The sequence below is a fragment of the Schistocerca serialis genome, chromosome 2 (assembly GCF_023864345.2).
Source record: "Schistocerca serialis cubense isolate TAMUIC-IGC-003099 chromosome 2, iqSchSeri2.2, whole genome shotgun sequence".
NCBI classification, from domain to species: Eukaryota; Metazoa; Arthropoda; class Insecta; order Orthoptera; family Acrididae; genus Schistocerca; species Schistocerca serialis.
In genome coordinates, this window is record NC_064639.1 from 826,060,629 (window position 1) to 826,082,412 (window position 21,784).

Sequence of the window (21,784 nt, forward strand, 5' to 3'; positions counted from 1 at the left end):
AGAGAGAAGGGGAGGGGGAGAGAGGGGGCAGGGGCAGAGAGAAGGGGAGGGGGAGAGAGGGGGCAGGGGCAGAGAGGGGGCAGGGGCAGAGAGGGGGGAGGGGGAGGGGGGAGAGAGGGAGATAGAGGGAGAAGAGGGGGGAGAGAGAGAGAGAGAGAGAGAGAGAGAGAGAGTGAGAGAGGGAGAGGGGGGGAGAGGGGGGAGAGAGGGGGGAGAGAGGGGGGGGGGAGAGAGAGAGAGAGAGAGAGAGAGAGAGAGAGAGAGAGAGAGAGAGAGAGAGAGAGAGAGAGAGAGAATTTTTTCTCTCTTGTTCCTGCTTTTGTACCACTACTGTGAATATGGGAAAGGCACAGCTTGGTTACAATTTGGACACTGATGTGACTTTCAAATACTAAAAGTTATTTATTCTCTACTATACACAATGTCAGTATTACAAGCTTTTGAAAACACTTGTTTCATTTGAACAATCTATAACACCACCATATTCACATTGCTAACAGAAGCAAAGTATCCAAAATGCGAGTAATGGACCCACAAAAAATAGTAATACCGTTTATTTGAACAGTAGCACACTGACGGAAGATACTCTAATTCTTTACACATTAATTTTGATCCAAGTTTTTACATCTCAAGTCAGCAATTGGAGTTCACCATTTTCAAAGCCCTTGCATCAGAATATTCATAGAAAACGGATTCTTTGAATTTTGCTGCAAAACAAGTTCTTTTTTGAAATTTCAACATTTTAATACAAAGAAGATTCGCCCTTTCCTTACATATTATAGCTGATTAAGAGTACAAAAAACTATTCTGGGGGAGAAAAAGCTACCGGAATTACTGTAAAGGGTAATGTGCATCCATACAGTTATGAACATTCGTTAAACAAATCTCTATACAGTTATGAACATTCGTTAAACAAATCCCAAGTATCAGCATACTCCTTTCCTCTGATTATTTTCCATTTTTATGAGTGATGAATTTATCTATATGATTTGGTTTTAAAATGGTAATGATTCAGTTAATCTGCTATCAATAAGCGAATATGGAAAGAGGTATTACATGCAAGAGCTGTACTGGTGGTAAAAATTAAGATTACCCACTTTGAAATGGATATTTTCTTCCCCCCAGTTTCAACACTTTGTTGACAGTGAACCTGCAACTTTATTAAATTACTTAAACTGTTTGTTAATGATTCTGTCAACAGTTGCAGTATTTATATTCGGTGACTATTTTCAAACCTTGGATTGTTATTTTCAAGCCTCGCCTACTGAGGCTGCACTGACAGAGCTGCTGTTAATAATAATAATCATCAAATTGGCGAAACATGCTTTATAAATGTTTGAGAATGAATGCCATGATCAACACATGCCTCTTAGCAAGTCAACATCAAACTAGAAATATTGTTAAAAATGCAACAATAAAAACAAGAAATTAGAACAAAATGTTCAATTTACTGAATTAAATGGATGTTAAGACACAAATGCTTATTTCCAAGTGTACATCCACTACAATCGAAACAATAAAGGAAAATTTCTTACCTGTAACTGAATGCCATGTGTATCGTTGTTTTCTAATTGAACTCTTATGCGTCCATATTTTTCATCTACAATGCGCAGGGTTATCAGGCCATGAAGCTCAAAACTTTGCAGACCACCATCACGTCCTACCCTCAACAATAGTCGTTCCTCCTGTCGCATATGTACGCTGAAAATAATGCAGCAGATGGAATTTGAAAACTTCATTTTATTATTATTATTATTATTATTATTATTACTACTAAAACAAGTTTCTTATTTACAGCTATTGTCTTTTTCTTGGGGGTGATGGGGGGGGGGGGGGGGGGGTTGCGGTAAGGGGGAGGTTGAGGGTTCAGAATGTAATTCAATTGTAATCTATTCCTTTGTAGTTGCACTTATTAAATGTGTACTATATCTGCAATTAAGAATGAGAGCTCTGCACTGGCATGAGGCAAATACTCTCAAATCAAATGATCACAACGTAACTAAATGATCAATCTACATAAAACTGCTAGCCTCTTGCAACATTTCAAGAAACTGTTTATTTGTCAGTTTCAAGTGCTGCTCAATGATTTTTTTTTTTAAATATGCAAAATCCTTTTTCTGACACTATTATTTTAACTCACTTTCCTTCTGACAGATAATTCTGTGTCTGTCTGAGAATTATCTTTGAAGTTACAAGTTTGCCATGAACAAATGTAAGATGAATGGAATCATTTTAGGCTAGAATAACAGTACAGATGAATAACATGAAATATTTTGAGGAGTTACCCATTTCTCATTCTGCTTGAAACACCTCCAGCATAAGAATGTGATCATTTTAGTTGGCCAATAACCCAATAAGTATTTACCTGACTTTAAGGTTTCTAGTTGGAAGGCTATTATTTTGAAGTTGAATTTAATTTGTTGTTACTTGCAGGTTACTTTAAGTACATCTACATCTACAACTACACAGATACTACACAAACCCCTGTATGGTGTGTAGCAGAGGTTACTCTGTACCACTACTACTAATTTGCTTTCCTGATCCACTCGCAAATAGAATGAGGGATTAAGGACTGCCTATATGCCTCTGTGTCAGCCCTAATTTCTTGAATATTATCTTCGTAGTCCGTATGTGCAATGTATGTTGGCAGTTGGAGAATCATTCGGAAGTCAACTTCAAATGCTGGTTCTCTAAATTTTCTCAAAAGCGTTCTTCGAAAAGAGCATCACCTTCCCTCTAAGGATACCCACTTGGATTCCCGAAGCACCTCAGTAATGTGTTGTTTGAACCTACCAGTAACAAATCTAGCAGCCCGCCTCTGAACTGCTTCAATGTCTTCATTTAATCCAATTGGGTACGGATCCCAAACACTTGAGCAGTATTCACGAATAGGTTGCACCAGCATCCTACGTGTGGCCTCCTTTACAGATGAACCACCTTTTCCTAAAATTCAACCAATAAACTGAAGTTGACCATTTGCCTTCCCTATCACAGTCCTCATGTGCTCGTTCCATTTCGTATAACTTTGAAATGTTACAGCCAGATATTTTAATGACATGACTGTGTCCAGCAGTACACTACTAATGCTGTATCCGAACATTACAGATTTGTTTTTCCTACTCAGCTGCATTAACTTACATTTTCCTACATTTAGAGCTAGCTGCCACTCATCACACCAACTAGAAATTTCGTCTATGTCGTCTCTTATCTTCCTACAGTCACTCAACCTTACCATACACCACAGAATGATGTGTCCCCCCCCACACACACACCAAATCATTTATGTATATTTGTGTATACAGGACAACAGCAGTCCTTTCACATTTCCCTGGAACACACCCGATGATACCCTTCTTTCTGACGAACACTGACTGTCGAGGACAATTTACAGGGTTCTATTACTTACAAAGTCTTTGAGGCACTCATTCACATACCTGAGAATTTATTCTATATGCTCATGCCTTCATTAACACCCTGCACTGGGGCACTGTATCAAATGCTTTCCCGAAATTTAGAAATATGGAATCTGCATGTTGCCCTTCATCCATAGTTCACAGTATAACATGAGAGAAGGGCTAGCCGAGTTTTGCACGAGCGATGCTTTCTAAAACAATGCTGACTCATGGAAATAAGCTTCTCAGTCTCAAGAAAATTTATTACACTTAAACTGTGAATATGTTCAAGGATTCTGTAACAAATCCAAGCTAGGGAAATTGGTCTATAATTTTGGTGTTCTTGTATGCAGGAGTCACCTGCACTTTTTTCCAGTCACTTGAGACTTTGCATTGGGTGAGGGATTCGCAATAAATGCAAGCTAGATAAGGGGCCAATGCCTTAGCATACTCTTTGTAAAACTGAATTAGGGTTCCTTCCAAACCTCTTGACTTATTTGCTTTCAAATCTTTTAGTTGTTTCTCTATGCCAGGGAAACTTATTACTATGTCATCCATACATAAGCCTGTCTGATGGTCTAAATGACAATACTTTGTACAACTCTCCTGTGTGTACGATTTCTTGAACGTGAAATTTAAAACTTCAGCTTTCCTTTTGCTATCTTCAACTGTCACACCAGACTGTTCAACAAGGGTCCAAATGGAAGCCTTAGACCCACTTAGCGATTTTACATAGGACCATAATTTTCTCGAATTCTCTGCCAGAACTTGCTAAGCTATGACAGTGGTGGTAGTTGTATGCTTTGCACATAGATCTGTTCACCAACTCACAAATATCTACTACCTTTGCTTGTTGAATTTTGTGTATTCCCTTTCGAATCAACACGACAGCCTCTGCTTCCTCAGCATCTTCCAGATTTCATTATTAAACCATGGGTGGTGGTCATTTCCATCCTTTATCCATTTACTGGCAGATAACTCTCCAGACCACAATTTACAATCTGCTTGAACTTTGCCCACAATCCCTTTATGTCTATCTTACTGGAACTAAGAGATGTCAATTCACTCTCTAAGTGAGATACTAACGACTACTTATCTGTTCTATCTAGAAGAAACACTCTCCTAGCCTTCTTACTGATTTATTAACTTTTGTAACCACAGTTGCTATAATGATATCAAGATCGCTAATCCCCATTTCAACACTGACATTGTTGATAAGATCTGGCCTATTTGTAGTTACAATGTCTACGATATTTTCACTGCATGTGGGCTGCCGAGCAAGCTGCTTAAGATAGTTTTCAGAAAAAGTGTTCAAAAGTATTTCACATGACTGCGTCTGCACCCCCACAATGAATCCAAAGACATCCCACTCAACCCTTGGTAAGTTAAAGTCACCTCCAACTAGTATCGCATGATCTGGTTTTTAATTGCTACTGACCGTAGACTCTCTTTGAATGACTTGGGAGAATTGGGCGCGGCCGCTGAAAATATCCAACAATTAACTTGGTTTCACCAACACCTGTTATACGCTGAAGCACCAAAAAAACTGGTATAGGCATGCGTATTCGAATACAGAAATATGTACACAAGCAGAATACGGCACTGCGGTCTGCAATCCCTATATAAGACGACAAGTGTCTGGCGCAGTTGTTAGACTTGTTACTGCTGCTACAATGGCAGCTTATCAAGATTTAAGTGAGTTTGAACATGCATGAGCGATGGGACACAGTATCTCTGAGGTAGCAATGAAGTGGGGATTTTCCTGTACAACCATTTCACGAGTGCACCGTGAATACCAGGAATCTGATACAACATTAAATCTCTGACATCACTGCGACCAGAAAAATATCCTGCAAGAATGGGACCAACAATGACTGAGAGAATCGTTTAACGTGACAGAAGTGCAACCCTTCTGAAAATTGCTGCAGACTTCAATGCTGGGCCATCAACAAGTGTCAGCGTGCTAACCACCCAACGAAACATCATCAATGTGGGCTTATGGGGCCAAAGGCCCACTCGTGTACCCTTGATGACTGCATAACACAAAGCTCTTTGCCATGCCTGGACCCATCAAAACTGACATTGGATTGTTGTTAACTGCAAACATGTTGCCTGGTCAGACGAGTCTCATTTCAAATTGTATTGAGCAGGTGGACATGTATGGGTACAGTGACAACCTCATGAATCCATGGAGCCTGAATGTCTGTTCGAGCTGGTTGTGGCTCTGTAATGGTGTGGGGCGTGTGCAGCTGGAGTGATATGGGACCCCTGATATTTTTAGGTTCTGTTTTGACAGGTGACACGTATGTAAGCATCCTGTCTGATCAGCTGCATCAATTCATGTCCATTGTGCAGTCCGAAGGACTTGGGAAATTCCAGCAGGACAATGCGACACCCCACACATCCAAAACTGCTACAGAGTGGCTCCAAAACTCTGTTCTAAGTTTAAACACTTCCGCTGGCCACCAAATTCCCCAGGCATCAACATTATTGAGCATATTCGGGATGCCTTGCAATGTGCTGTTCAGAAGAGATCTCCACCCCTTCGCACTCTTAAGGATTTATGGACAGCCCTGCAGGATTCATGGTGTCAGTTCCCTCCAGCACTACTTTAGACATTAGTCAAGTCCATGCCACGTTGTGTCGCAGCACTTCTGTTGCTCACGGGGGCCCTACAGGATATTAGGCGGGTGTACCAGTTTCTTGGGCTCTTCAGTATATGTGACCAGATAACTTCACTGTCGCACCCTGCTTCGACCTCAATAGAGACAATATTTTTGTCAGCTGCAATGAACACTCCCCCCTCCTATAGCCTCTAATCTTTCTTTCCGACGTATGTTCCACAACTCGATAAATATTCAGGGCTTTCCACTTCAGGTTTCAGCCAAGAATAATTTGAGTGGGAGAGTTTTCCTGGAAGGCAGTAAATTCAGGAACTTTGTTACGAATACTTCGACAAAAAGAAATGATCTACTCAGAACTACACTTTGTTGTTTAAGCCTGTATGCATGTGAATGTGTACTAAAGTTTAACATTCCATAACTTCAATGACTTCATTTGACATTCTTAAATGTAGATTCCTTACAAAGTGTGGAGCTGGTGATCATGTGTGCATGACGTGTGCTTGCTTGCGTGTACAAATGGTGTGTGTTTCTCTTTTGCTGATGAAGGCTGTGGCCGAAAGCTTTATGGAAGTCTCCTTTAATTGTGCCTGTCTGCAACTTAATTTTAACGGTAAGTAGCAGTCTGTCTTTTCCTATATTTCTGTTGCCATTAATTTTTTTTATGATGATGATGATGTGGACCTAACAATGAGCAAAAATATCAGGCTGAAAAAGCACACAAGGCAGATTTTTCCCCACACAATTCACTGAACAGCAATGACTGCCATGAAATTATGGTGAATAAATAAAGAAGAAATAGAGAAAGAGAGAATTTAAGCTGTGTTCAGTGTGTGCCATGCTCATGGAGTGCAACAGATTTCATAATGAAATTATGTTCACTCAGCAGTGTGTCGAATCTATGGTGGTGAAAATGGAGTAATAATGGAAAAGGTGAATAATTTGAAGATGCGTTCAGCAAATGTCTCACTAATATAGTGCTAATAATAGTTTGACTATTTGACATCTCCTATAGATTTGGTTTCCTAAGGTGACAGAGGCACTATCATTCAAAAGACCCACCACAACACTTAAAATGAAAACTGTTTATGTTGAAAAGAGTTACAATAATACATCCACCTTTGGCTTCAAATGTTTGAAATTTCCTGGAAGATTAAAACTGTATGCTGGACAGGGACTCAGACTTGGGACTTCTGCCTTTCAGGGGCATGTGCTTTACCAACTGAGCTATCCAAGCATGACTCACAACCAGCCCTCACAGCATTACTTCCATCAGTACCTCTGTCTTACCCCCCACCCATCCTCCCCTCAAAACCTTGCTCAAGTTCTCTTGCATTCCCTGTCGAACTACACTCCAAGATTAAAAGACACAACGAAACAATGGCTTATCCACAGCCCGGGACAATGTTTACAGAAGATTCAAAACTTTGGGGCAAGTTAAAATTGTATGCCAGACTGGGATTCAAAACTGAGACCTTCGCCTTTCACGGGAAATTGCCCTACAGGCAGAAATATCCAACCACAACCCATGACCATCTGCACAGTTTTCATCTGTCACAAAGTTTAAAATCACCAAACATTATGCTGCAGAGTGAAAATTCATTCTGTAAACAATAACATAGCCTGTGGCTAAGCCTTTTCTCCACTATACCCCTCCTTCCAGCAGTGTTAGTCCTACAAGTCACACATATGAACTTATGTGAAATTTGGAAGATAGGAGGTGATGAACTGACAGAATTAAAGCTGTGAGGATGGGTTGTGAGTCATGCTTGTATAGCTCAGTTACTAGAGTACTCAACTGCGAGAGGGAAATGTTGCAAGACCTGAGTTCCCAACTGGCATATAGTTTTAATCTGCTGATAAGTTTCAAATATGTGCACACTCCGTAGCAGGGAATCACAGTGAAAATTCACTCTGTAATTTCATCTTTGGTTTGTAAGTAATCTTATTATATACCATATCAGAATAGTTATTAATACTATTCTGTTACCACCCCCACCAATATAATTCCAGAATATTTGGTTGCAAAATTTGGGATTTGATTTTACACTTATTGACTCTTGTATGGTTTCTTTCAGATCGTAACTTCAAACACAATGTATTGAGGTTGCGCACTCATTAGTCCACAAAAAATTACACATCATGAAAGGGCAGCATAGCAAAAATATTTACTATGTTTGAGGGTACTGTACAGTTTCGATTACATAGGGGCACAAAGAAAGAAAATATATTTAAAATAACTACGAATTTTGATGCAACCCATATATACCACATTTTCTTTGGACTAGCAGAGAGAGAGAGAGAGAGAGAGAGAGAGAGAGAGAGAGGAGCAGGAGGGGTTATTACTGAAACTAGAAATACTTAAACCACTTTGACAGAGAGGATATTGAATGTGTAGATAAAGCTAAACCAAGAAGAGGAGAGAAATCAGCGATCTACAAATAAAACAGAATCCTGGAATGAGACTTTCACTCTGCAGCGGAGTGTGCGCTGATATGAAACTTCCTGGCAGATTAAAACTGTGTGCTGGACCGAGACTCGACCTCGGAACCTTTGCCTTTCGCGGGCAAGAGCAGGAGAGCTTCTGTGAAGTTTGAAAGGTAGGAGACGAGGTACTGGCGGAATTAAAGCTGTGAGGACAGGTCGTGAGTTGTGCTTGGGTAGCTCAGTTGGTAGAGCACTTACCAGCGAAAGGCAGAGGTCCCAAGTTCGTCTCGGTCCGGCACACAGTTTTAATCTGCCAGGAAGTTGCAAAACAGAACCCTGTTTATCCAGTCTTCAGTCTCCCGTATGGCGTATGCCCAATTAATACAATTTTTTTATAGTACAACAATTGCAGTGTATCTAACATTTCAGAAGTTATAGTGGCAAAAATAGATTATGGCAATCATTAAATTTAAATATAGCTAATCACCACACAATTACAATAAATACTGAGTTGTACAGTAATATATTGTACCATTTGTTGAAAGTGAAAATTAATATTAAATAGATGTCAACAGGGCAATAGGGTAGCTATGAGAGATGAAACACTGAAGGAAGCAGAGGATCAAGTAGGTAAAAAGATGAGGGCTAGTAGAAATCCTTGGGTAACAGAAGAAATATTGAATTTAATTGATGAAAGGAGAAAATAAAAATATGCAGTATATGAAGCAGGCAAAAATGAATATAAACGTCTCAAAAATGAGCTCAACAGAAAGTGCAAAATGGCTAAGCAGGGATGGCTAGAGGACAAATGTAACGATGTAGAGACATATCTCACTAGGGGGTAAGATGGATACTGCCTACAGGAAAATTAAAAGAGACCTTTGGAGAAAAGAGAACCACTTGTGTCAATATCAAGAGCTCAGATGGAAAACCAGTTCTAAGCAAAGAAGGGAAAGCAGAATAGTGGAAGGAGTATATAGAGGGTCTATACAAGGGCAATGTTCTTGAGGACAATATTATGGAAATGGAAGAGGATGTAGATGGGGATTAAATGGGAGATATGATACTGCGTGAAGAGTTTGACAGAGCACTGAAAGACCTAAGTCAAAACAAGGTCCCAGGAGTAGACAACATTCCATTAGAACTAATGGCAGCCTTAGGAGAGCCAGCCCTGACAAAACTCTACCATCTGGTGAGCAAGATGTACGAGACAGGCGAAATACCCTCAGACTTCAAGAAGAATATAATAATTCCAATCCCAAAGAAAGCAGGTGTTGACAGATGTGAAAATTACCGAACTATCAGTTTAATAAGTCATGGCTCCAAAATGCTAACATGGATTCTTTACAGACGAATGGAAAAACTGGTAGAAGCCGACCTCAGGGAAGACCAGTTTGGATTCCGTAGAAATGTTGGAACATGTGAGGCAACACTGATCCTACGACTTATCTTAGAGGATAGATTAAGGAAAGGCAAACCTATGTTTCTAGCGTTTGTAGACTTTTGGCAATGTTGACTGAAATACTCTCGTTCAAGTTCTGAAGGTGGCAGGGGTAAAATATAGGGAGCGAAAGGATACTTACAACTTTTACAGAAACCAGATGGCAGTTATAAGAGTCGAGGGGCATGAAAGTGAAGCAGTGGTTGGGAAGGGAGTGAGACAGGGTTGTAGCCTATCCCCGATGTTATTCAATCTATATATTGAGCAAGCAGTAAAGAAAACAAAAGAAAAATTAGGAGTATGAATTAAAATCCATGGAGAAGAAATAAAAACTCTGAGTTCGCCGATGACATTTTAATTCTGTCAGAGACAGCAAAGGACCTGGAAGAGCAGTTGAACGGAATGGACAGTGTCTTGAAAGAAGGATATAAGATGAACATCAACAAAAGCAAAACGAGGATAACGGCATGTAATCAAATTAAATCGGGCGTTGCTGAGGGAACTAGATTAGGAAATGAGACACTTAAAGTAGTAAGTGAGTTTTGCTATTTGGGGAGCAAAGTAACTGATAATGGTTGATGTAGAGAGGACATAAAATGTAGACTGGCAATGGCAAGGAAAGCATTTCTGAAGAAGAGAAATTTGTTACCATCGAGTATAGATTTAAGTGTCAGGAAGTCGTTTCTGAAAGTATTTTGTGTGGAGTGTAGCCATGTATGGAAGTGAAACATGGACGATAAATAGTTTAGACAAGAAGAGAAGAGAAGCTTTCAAAATGAGGTGCTACAGAAAAATGCTGAAGGTTAGATGGGTAGACCACATAACTAATGAGGAGGTATCGAATAGAATTGGGGAGAAGGTAAATTTGTGGCACAACTTGACTAGAAGAAGGGATCGGTTGGTAGGCCATGTTCTGAGGCATCAAGGGATCACCAATTTTGTAGTGAAAGGCAGCATGGAGGGTAAAAATTGTAGTGGGAGACCAAGAGATGAATACACTAAGCAGATTCAGAAGGAAGTAGGTTGCAGTAGGTAAAGGGAGATGATGAAGCTTGCACAGGATAGAATAGCATGGAGAGCTGCATCAAAACGGTCTCTGGACTAAAGACAACAACGACAATGACAACAACAACAACAACAAAAACAATAGGGCAATAAGTTGGATGCACTGTTTACAACAGATAAAGCAGAATTGTTGAAAAATGGCTGCTGAGTTTGGTTATAGAACTTCAACTGTGTCTGACTGGAACAATATCTTTAAATAAAATAAAGACTCTTGTTTCAAAATGACGACACGGAACAGTATAGAGAGTTGCAGGACAACCAAATAAGCAATTTGTGGAACAACAAAAATAAATGAATAAATAAATAAAAATAAGTAAAAGAAATGAGTTGCTAGATGAAAAACTTTCCATGTGGTGAAGTAATGAGAGGAAGAGCGACATTCTGATTTCACGCCAAATATTGCATGAAAAGGTGATGTTTTAAAAAGTAGCTTTCCAGTCATGATCCTAACTTCACAACCAGACAGGGTTGGTTAGTAAGATGAAAAGGCTGACACAGAGTACATCAGCTGTCGTGACTGACAAAGTTGGTGTATAATATAAATACATTGTGACACAGCCAGAGGGAACAACAAAACCGGAAAAACAATGGTTCATTTGACTGGCAGGACGGAGCAACTTTGGCCTAACTAATGCTGGTGAAACACCTGTGAGATTGTGCTGTACATAAACACCACCCAAATCTGGTTGAAAAGAAACTTACTGATTATTTCAGTGTGTAAAACGCCCCTTCTTCTCAATATCTGCTCAAAATTTACACTAAAATTATGTATAATTTATGTGTTTATGTTTAAAAAATATAGCATTTAGTCTATGTCATTCCATTTTTTCTTGATTTCCAGATAATCCGGATTTTTGATAATCCAGATTACTTAAGGTTCCACCTAGTCTGGATAAACAAGGTTCCACTAAACTTCCTCGACAATGATAGGTCAGGTGTGCATGTGCCAGAGTCTACATACAGCATGTTTTGTTGCAAACAGGCTTACATCCATGGGAGTAACTGTAACCTCCAGCAGAAAATGTTTCACATGTAATATGAATGTACAAAATGCAGGCAGCAGTCAGCTCAGTAGTAAGCAATGAGAGCTGTCGTACAGCAGTTAGAAAATACACAGGCAACTAACTGTAAATGAATACCAAAATACATTAAACGTTGGACAAAAATATATATATTTTTTATTTTTCTTAAACAGTTTCAATATCAAATCTGTGTGTTGTGGCTCAGGGTTGCTGAGAAATGTTTCTTCTCTCATTATATTCACACTAAAATGTATTATTTACACAAAGCTATTAATAACTACTTCCATCAGTTCTCACTGTAACCTTATATACTAACTATAAACCATCTCTTTCCTCCTAATTACAATGTCAACTACCATATTTTGCAATATCTCTCTAGTAACACGTGTGACAGAAGAAAAGCATCCATCAATCAGCTGCCAAAACAGGAAGAAAGCAACAGTTCCAAGTAGCTTATTATTGGGATTTCATCAAGGCCTACACTAAGTGTGAGCACAGGATTAGTATGTCATACTTCTTATGACATTGTGTCAAAGATGTACAACGAGTGCCTAGATTTAGGAAAATCTGCTGTCACAAAAGTCAACTGCAATGAAAAATAATATGTTGATTACAGAGGTCACCACCAACTACTGTAGAGTATCACAGTGAAAAGATAAGACTGTGCAGTGTTTACTGACCCGTACAATTGCACATCCAAGATCCGGGGGTGTAACCAGAAGAAATGCCACAGAATTCGGCAGACACAGCCAGAAATTTGACAATCATCTGAGGTCATCACTTGGGGGTGCATGTGCTGCCTCTTGTCTATTCGGCAGACACAGCTAGAAATTTGACAATCATCTGAGGTCATCACTTGGGGGTGCATGTGCAGCCTCTCGTCTGTTCGGCAGACACAGCCAGAAATTTGACAATCATCTGAGGTCATCACTTGGGGATGCATTTGCAGCCTCTAGTCTGTGCATCTACCAGCCAGTTGATAGCTTTGAGAGATGGGCCCGGCCAGCTCCAACTCAGTTACATGTTTACCTCGGCACATGTATTCCCAGATTGCTATTGTGAACCACTCCATAGCTAGTTTACTCATTATGATAAGTTGTTTTCTAGACTTAATCCAGTTTGTTGTGTCAGTCATCATGTGGTTTTCTTTTGTAGGGTTAGAACACTTGGTGAGGAGTAGGATTATATCTTCATGCAGTTTTTGTTGTGCAGCTGGATTTTGGATTTAGTCATGGCATTAAGTCCTTGATTCACACATTTGTACAGTACCAGAAGAACCTCATTATGGTCATGCAACAGGCTTTGCCAGCACTGCTCTCCAAAAATTCATCTCCGGCTCCATTTCCTGCTCAGTTCTTGCTGTTCAATGAGGCAGTGGAAGATTGGGAGGTGTATGAACATTGCCTATGGAGGTATGTCATACATTATTTTTGTCATGGATTTCTCCCATCTTGTATCAGATGCTGTTGCAGGAACATTCCTCATTGTTGTTTGATACCTTTTGTTGTTGTTGTCTTTCTATTATCATTGCTGCACACGTTGTGGCTGCTAGGGTTTTACCAGTGCAAGAAACAGCCCCATCTGTCTTACTGTGCTTGGGCCACGACCCTCCACGGCCTTAGTCACAAGTGCCATTTTGTCACGGACAAATGAAAACAGTCATATGCAGACGTCATGGCTTTTGACATTATCATCTACTCCACCCTGGATAAGGAAGTCTGCCAATGGGCCCTCCTGTTAGATAACATCCCCCTAAAAGAGGTTATGTCAATTTCCCACTTGTATGAGCTCTCACAAGCCATTGGTCAGCAACTTGAAGCCTTGTGCTATGTCATGGCTGTACAGCATGGCCTGGCTGCACCCACTGCATCTGGTGATGACGATGTCGCGGCACAGCAAGCCAGCTGATCCAGCAGCTACTGCACAGTGCATATGAAGCATTACAGCCACTGGTCCCTGTTGCCATTGTGTTACTCCATACCTGACAGATCAAGGAGTCCCCAGCGTTATGCCATCTGTCATAAGCGTCAGAAGAACGGGCAGCACATGCAATAATCTGCCGCTCAACTGCACAGAATGCAGCATCAGAGACCATGTTCAGGAAGTGTCTTCATCAGAGCTAGTTCCCGATCATGATTTCAACAAGCTTTTTATCACAGTTTTAGTTCTTTTTTGACAGTTGCATCTGGAGGTAGATATCAGTTTGGTAGTTTCCCTGCTTAATGCCCAAACATATTAAGACCTCAGCTCTCTGCAGTTGTCGCAGGTAATGAGGCACCTCAGGGGATATGGTAAATAGCAAATCCCATTGCTTGAGCAGTTCACGGAGGGAGTCAGCTATAAAAACTAGTGACTCAATCTATAACCCTATCAGTCTCTGGAATCTCTGTGCTCAGAATTTCAGGATATCTTTATGGAAGGCCTAGGGTGCGCCACAGACTTTTGAGCACACATAATTTTGAAGCAGTGGGTTCATCCTAGATTTTTCATGCTAGGAAAACTCCCTTGGCCCTCCGCTCCGAAGTCAAGGCAGGGATGGACAGGTTCACCTCTCTTGTGGTTGTGGTTCCAATTTCCTCTAGTTTATGGGCCACATCCCCTGTCATCATTAAGAAACTCTCTGGTAAACTGCGCCTTTGCGGTGATTTCAAGGCCTCCATGAATTCAGTCCATGGTCAACACATACCTAATGGCACTTCCTTACAAATCTTCACATGCTTAGTATGGGAACAATTCTTCTCCAAACCTGATCTTTCCAAAACACATCACTAGTTACCCCTGGATAAACTGAGTCCAAGTGTATCATAGCCATTAACACATAATTCGGCCTTTATCAATGCCAACAGTTGATTTTGCTCCCACAATTTTTCAGTACTATTTGGAAAAAGTCATGTGTAATATTGTGCACCGCTTCAATTAAGCATGACATCGTCGCATGAGCGACCACTTGCACAACCTTCAGGGCCTCTCTCAAAAACTCCAGTTCTGTCTGTGTTGTTATCTGCAGAAGTCAAAATTTTTCCAATCTATTGAGTTATCTGGGCCACGTCTTCTCGAGGCAAGACTCCTGACCCACAGAGAGGTTTGTCAGCGCCATTACGGACATGCCACATCCCTTATTGTTTTTAGGCAAAATCGCCAATTAACACTTTTTCATTCCCAGGGCATCCACCATCACACACCAACTGCATCTCCTTCTATGCAAAGGTGCTTCCTTTGTCTGGTTTCCAGCATGCAACCAGTCCTTGAGCACACTAAAGTAACGTCTCCTGTCGCATTGTGTCTAGCTACCTTTGATCCCAACAAACCTTTGGTTTTGGCTACGGACACTTCGCAAGATGGCGTTAGATCAGTCCTTGCCCATCAGAATCCAGATGGCTCCAAGCAGCCACTGGCATTACATCCAAACTCTCAGTCTAGCAAAGGCCCAGTACTCTTAGGTCATGAAGGAAGCTCTGGCCATTTTGTATGTGGTCACCAAATTTTACGTTTTCTTGTATGGCATCAAATTCCAACTACTTACATACTGTGAGCCATTAATTTGGTTATTTAGTATGTCCGCTTGCATCCCCAATAAGGTGGCCCATAGGCTGCAGTGGTGGACCTTGTTCCTCTCCAAATACAATTATGACATTCATTTTCCCCTCGTGGGACACCACGCCAACATGGACGCCTTATCTCAGCTGCCTGTTGGCACGGACCCCAAGTTCAATCGGGAGGAGCTAACTTGGGCGTTTTCACCTAGATGTTTCCTCCCAACAAGTGGTAGATATTTTCTAATTGCTAGATGACTAGTATTCATGTCACAAAAGTAAGAGCGGCTGACCCCATCCTCAGGCAAGTAGACAGCCTTGTCCTCTGGGCCACTCATCCAATTCACTTGGTGACTACTTTGTCTTGCCTCATCATCTCTCAGTCTTAGATGAGGTTCTCCTCATCTCCATGGATGAAGTAGCTCCCAGAGTGGTCATTACTGGGAGTTTGCGGCAGGATGTTTTACAGCTGTTACATGAAGACCACTAGGGTGCTTTCTGCACTGAAGTCTACACTCATAAATTGGCCCAGCATCAATTAAGAGCTGGAACACTTGCATGCTGTGTGTCCCCAGAGTGCTAGCCAACACTTGGCTCCCACATCCTCGTTTTCTCCATGGCCTTCAGCAACACAGCCCTGGAAACGCACCTATATCAATTTTGTGGGTCCGTTTCTGAATGTGTTCTGGCTGATAGTCACCGACACATTTTTGCACTTTTCAGTGGTCCAGCACTCTCCAATTTTTTTTCCTCTTCTTCTTAGGAAGTCCTTCCTATTACCCTTTCTGTCTATGGTTAGGCATTTGGCATGATCGCTCCCCTCTCTTTCAGCCACAGTCTAATGTGGAAGCAGAGCGCATGGTTCGCACCTTTAAGACCCAAATGAAAAAATATCTACCGGACTTCGATGCCAAACAGGCATTTCATTTTTTTTTTGTGATGGCCTACCAGATGACTTCTATTTGTACCTGTGGTCCAGTGGAACTTGTCCATGGGTGCCAGCCATCCCCGTCCTGCGGCTAATCCGCAATCGCGTTCCAGCCTACCGGGTTTCACACTGGCGACAGCAGACTCAGAACATGATTTTGGTTGGAGCCCCAGCTGGACACCGGCAGTTGTCCAGCACCAGCACCAGCACCAGCACCAGCACCAGCACAGTACAGTACAGTACAGTACCAGCACAGTCGCTGCATCTACACTCAATGAACAGAGAACCAGGTGGTCTGATGCCACTGAAATCAATTCCGTATCTGGATGAGTAGCGTCCCTCCCCAGTCATAGCCATAACACCGCATTCACCAGTACCCCATTAGCTGGGTGCCGCCTAACTGCTCTTCCACTGACAGCAGCACCTCCACACAAAGAGCTTACACCTCTGCAGCTTCCAGTACAGTGGTGCCCCAGCTGGAGTGCATACCCCTTGTTAGTTCAATATCACAGGAGCAGTCTCAGACTGTGCTGGTGTCACCTACACATTCCACACTGCTGGATACTAACTTGTGCTGCAACAGGGGCATTGGGGCTCTCCTTGTGCCGGCCACTTTCGCTCATAACCCCAGGTCTCTGGCAACTGAGGGTTGCATGCTCCTCTCAACTTTGGGGCCTCCATGGACATGGATGCCATATTCACATCATGGCCATTCACAACACTCGCCCTGGGGATCAGCAATTCCCCCCCCCCCCCACCCAAGGGAGGAGGGGTGTAGGGTCCCCCATAGATCCACATCCACACACGAGATCCAGGCACGCAGTTGTAAGGCACACCACATACGTCGGCATACGCAGCTAAAAGTTCAACAACTGCCAAGGCTACCACTCATGAATGTGCACACAGCCTCTTGTCCACACACTCTACCGGCCGGCCGACAGCTTTTGGAGGTGAGCCCAGCCAGCTCTAACCCCTTAACACATTTACCTGTGCATATATGTTATCAGGCTGTTATTCTGAGCTAGCATACCCATTATCAAACATTGTTTTTAGACTTAATCCAGTTTGTTGTGTGAGGCACCAAAAAGTGTTTGTGGGATTAGATCAAAGGGAATCGCTCAACTGACTATGATGATGCCAGGATTGTTTGAGCATAAGACATCAAGGTCTTTAGCTTCCGTATTAAAATATGATGAGACAAATGTGACTAAAATGGCTTGAAGTTAAAAAGAAACTTGTATGGAAATAAAAAGTAAACAATGGGTCTGTCTCTATTGTCAGATAACCTTTTACGAACTGACACTTAAAAAAAAAAAAAAAAAAAAAAAAAAAAAAAAAAAAAAAAAAAAAAAAAAAAAAAAAAGAGAGAGAGAGAGAGAGAGAGAGAGAGAGAGAGAGAGAGAGAGAGAGAGAGAGAGAGAGAGAGATTAAAAAATTATGGCAGACATATGCGGCTGCCAATCTGCAGCATACTAAAAACCTCCAACCTCAGGCTGGAGTCGGGACAATGCATAAAATTATAAAAGATTTTAACAATCATCTCACAATTAGTTAAGACAGAGGGCTGGTCCCCATTTACATTAGCTTCTGCCCTTTGGTTCGAATATAAAATGGCCTCTTCACAGACTCTGGCTTACACCGAGTCATTTGTCACAGGCATCACAGACTAAGGCGAAGGGGGGGTGTCTTCTCGTCAGAGTAGAAACCAATGCATTAAAGGATAGTGTCCTATGTGAAGGTAGGGCAGAGGATAACTGGTAACCAGCCGTATCACCCAGAACCACCACCTTACTATATGGTGCAGAAGCCATCACATCACATGTCCACCTCTGCTCACGACACATCATGGGGCACAAATATTTGTACAAGTACAGAAATATTATCACTGGACGCTCTATAAAAACTGAATCAGGATGCCTGAGCTGAGGAGCTGCAGTACATGTTGGTACATGCCAACAGCAAGATATAAGTACACCATATGTGTACTACACCTGTGGCACCATATTCTGCTTGACAGCACAGAACTGACCAGATAGATGGTGGAGGCATTCTCATTTTGGTAACATTTAAACAAGACTAAACTGTGCCTCTTATACGACAGCCATCGTCTCTAACCAGCCAAGAATACAAGAATCTACTCTCCAAGCTTAAACATCTAGTTATTTGCCTAAACCACCAAAGTAACTACAGCAACACAATGCACAGAATCACGGCATTTCATCTGTCACATATCAGGATGACTTACCGAAACCTTCATTGTCTTATGATACATTGCTGTCATTGTCAAGATTAAGACAGGTGCTACCTACCCTTACCATTTTCTTTATTCTACATCGTTCTGTGATCCCATTAAAATCCTGGCAATGTATTTTAGATACTTGACATTTTCATTCATTTGCTACAAAAGTGGGAAGGAACACCCCAACAATTTTTGTCCAGTGGAAACCCAAGTCAACCATTACAAATCTGTAACAATAGGCTTGAGAAAAGAAACTCAAAGCCTTAAGAATGAAAGGGTCAGGCAGTGGCAGGCATCTACATGATTTGTGCAGACGGAGACATTTTACAAAACTATGTACCATTCCTGAATGGCTACTGCTCTTTAACATCTCAGTTCTTAAAATGCAATACTTTAAAAAAAATAGTCTACACTTTAAATGCAAAAATGTCAGCTAAAACCAAAGTGCTAAATTGTAGTTCTACTAAAAACAAACATAAAAAGTTATACAACCTGAAATGACAGCAAATTCTACCAATATCAGAGGGAAATGGAATACAAAGAAAGAAGTACTTATATCAGATGAAACTGAAAAACAAAGTACAAACCTTGAAAAAATGACATCCTTCAATGAGTTACAGCTGAAAAATACAAAACCAGATGCCTAATACTGTCACATATCCAAAATAAATATCACACAGATACCAAGTAATTGATAACAAACAAATTGCAATAAACTATATCACACATGCATTCCAAATGCACCATATACATATGTCGACAATATAAAGTCAATACTAAACAGAGAAATTAAGTGAAAGCAAGCTATTCAATACAGAGAAGTTTGTAGTTTTCGGATGCAGAAATAGGATTAAGTTGACTTTTAAAATCATAAAGAGAGAGATGGACTGCACCGTGGTTACTTTCAGAAGGAACAACTCACATTAAAGCTGACACAAACATTAAAATTGGTAGTATTCCTAGCTTTTGCAATGACAGGTTCCTTCTTGAGGACGTAAGAAAAATTAGCAAAATCTCAGTTACATACAGCACCTCTGCCCTCAAACACTACTACTACTACTACTACTACTACGAATCTCCATAAGAAGAGTCCCAAAAATATTTTTCACAGTCACCATAGTCTATTTCATCCTTAGCCATAGCTACTTAGGGCCAGATACAAAAACAAAACAGGAAGATATCTATAGGAAGCATGATAGCCTGTCCAGCGCCAACTTTTTCACTGGCTGCATGCATGAACCTTCATTCAGTTCCCAGAGGCCCTAGCTAAGCAAATATGCATTGATGATATTTGCCTGGACTTGAATTTATCTGTTCTTCATCAAACCCCAAGTCACTTTCCTGGACACTAATTGTCTCACTGAAGATCACATCCAAACTTCAGTTAAAATCCTACTAACAAACAAACATTCTGATAGCTGCCACCCCTTCTATGTCAAACATGTTCTTCCCTACAAACTAAGCTTGCCTTGTAAATGCATGTGGTTGAACACCAAATCTCTCAACATCTATACCAATAACCGCTGAATGACTTTCCCATTCTTCAATTGGCAAACTACATCCAACCAGTCACCTTCAGTCACCCTCTCAATGTTCTCGCCAAACTCCATGACATTCACAGACTAGCATCCCTATCCCAAGATCCCACTTCTGTGATCGTCTCTTTACACTCAAGTAAATACAAGCAAAATGCCTTATCCTTCACGCACAGTACTTTCTTAGGAAGAGTTTGTAGGGCTTTTATGGGAATCTAAGCAGGCAATACACACTCGATGCAACCTCCCTCCCCCTTTCAACCCACTGACACCCAATACAGCTCCAGCATGGTGAAAATGTGTAACAATAGAGCCAGTCCTCAAGCAGAGCTGCTCAAGTCATTTACTTGAATAGGAAAGCTGTAGGCGAATGTCTAAAATCAATCATTTGTGCTTCCCCCTCCCCTCATCCTACCACCTTGGAAGTTCTTTCACTTCCAAGTTGCTCAGCTTTATTCAGTGTGGTAACAATGAAGACTTCCTGTAATTGCTGAGTGGCCATTAACTTATTTGTAAAGCAAAATTTTGCACATAGTCATGACTTATCCTTTTCCTCTCCCACAGTGAGTGGCTCTCAACACAGCAAGTTTTGTTTTCCAGTCCGATGTTGAGCCTCAATCAACATGATTTTATGTAGCTCACACATTCCCCATTCTTGAATCTGACTGGACTAGGCATGCTGCATAATAACGCCATCTAGGAAAGCCTGTGTTAGCTCTTTGTCGAACTGTAGCAGTCATGTTGGGAGAAAGGTTCTAATTATAATATTCAAGTTAGAGTGGAGAGCAGCTATGAAGGGGGTCAGAGTCGGATATGCAGAAGCATGCGGAAGTGTACCACGTGACTCACAGCCAATCGCACGCCAGTGACATTCTTGTCTTCATTCTGTGCAGGTTGTGCTGTGCTCAGAAGTTCTAACTGTGTATTTCAGTCGTAGTGTTCCGTGCTGACTGCCTTCATAGCATTCATTATGAGTGATGGTAAGCAATCCCGCCAAGTGCTACACAAACAGGCACGAGGAATAGTGTTCCATATGTGCAAATACTTTAGAGAGACAATCTTCCGCTGAATCCACATTGGCACAAGGCACGGATCATGCCGTTGCCAAATGCCATGAGCAGACAGCTGAAGCCTGTGGTGTTGGTTTGACAACTGTTCAGAGAACATCCAGCGAAGCTGTCTATCCAAGCCTACGGCTAAGCTGTTTTCAAATCACCAGTGAAGCAACACAACTGCAAAAAAGAAGTGGGTGAGCTAGACAATTTCATGAAAAATGTTTTGCCACGCATAGTGTTCAGCATGTATGCTGAAGGCGAGTATCCAACAACAGAAAAACTAGTTTCGCATATGAAAGAAGCTGAAAATTTTAACAGAAGCGAATGGACCATGTTGAGGATACTGAAAGACATGGGGTTCAGGTATCAGAAAACAAACGATAGTAGGAAATTATTAATGGAACAAAGCGATATTGTAACAGCAAGAACTGTGTTTTTGAGAACAATGCAGGAGATCAGAGAAGCTGGCACATCTCGAATTTATTGCTTAGATGAAACTTTTGTTAATCAGAACCACGTAAGGGCT

At 41.2% G+C, this 21,784-nt stretch overlaps 1 protein-coding gene across 1 annotated transcript in view; it reads right to left on the bottom strand.

Annotated features, from left to right (window-relative positions):
• The window catches only part of LOC126458080 (coatomer subunit delta), a 111,062-nt gene that overhangs the window by 27,763 nt on the left and 61,515 nt on the right, over window positions 1-21,784 (bottom strand). Inside the window, exon 7 of the mRNA XM_050094895.1 lies at window positions 1,536-1,701. Within this exon, the coding sequence (XP_049950852.1) occupies window positions 1,536-1,701 (166 nt within the window). The remainder of the gene's footprint in view (window positions 1-1,535; window positions 1,702-21,784) is intronic.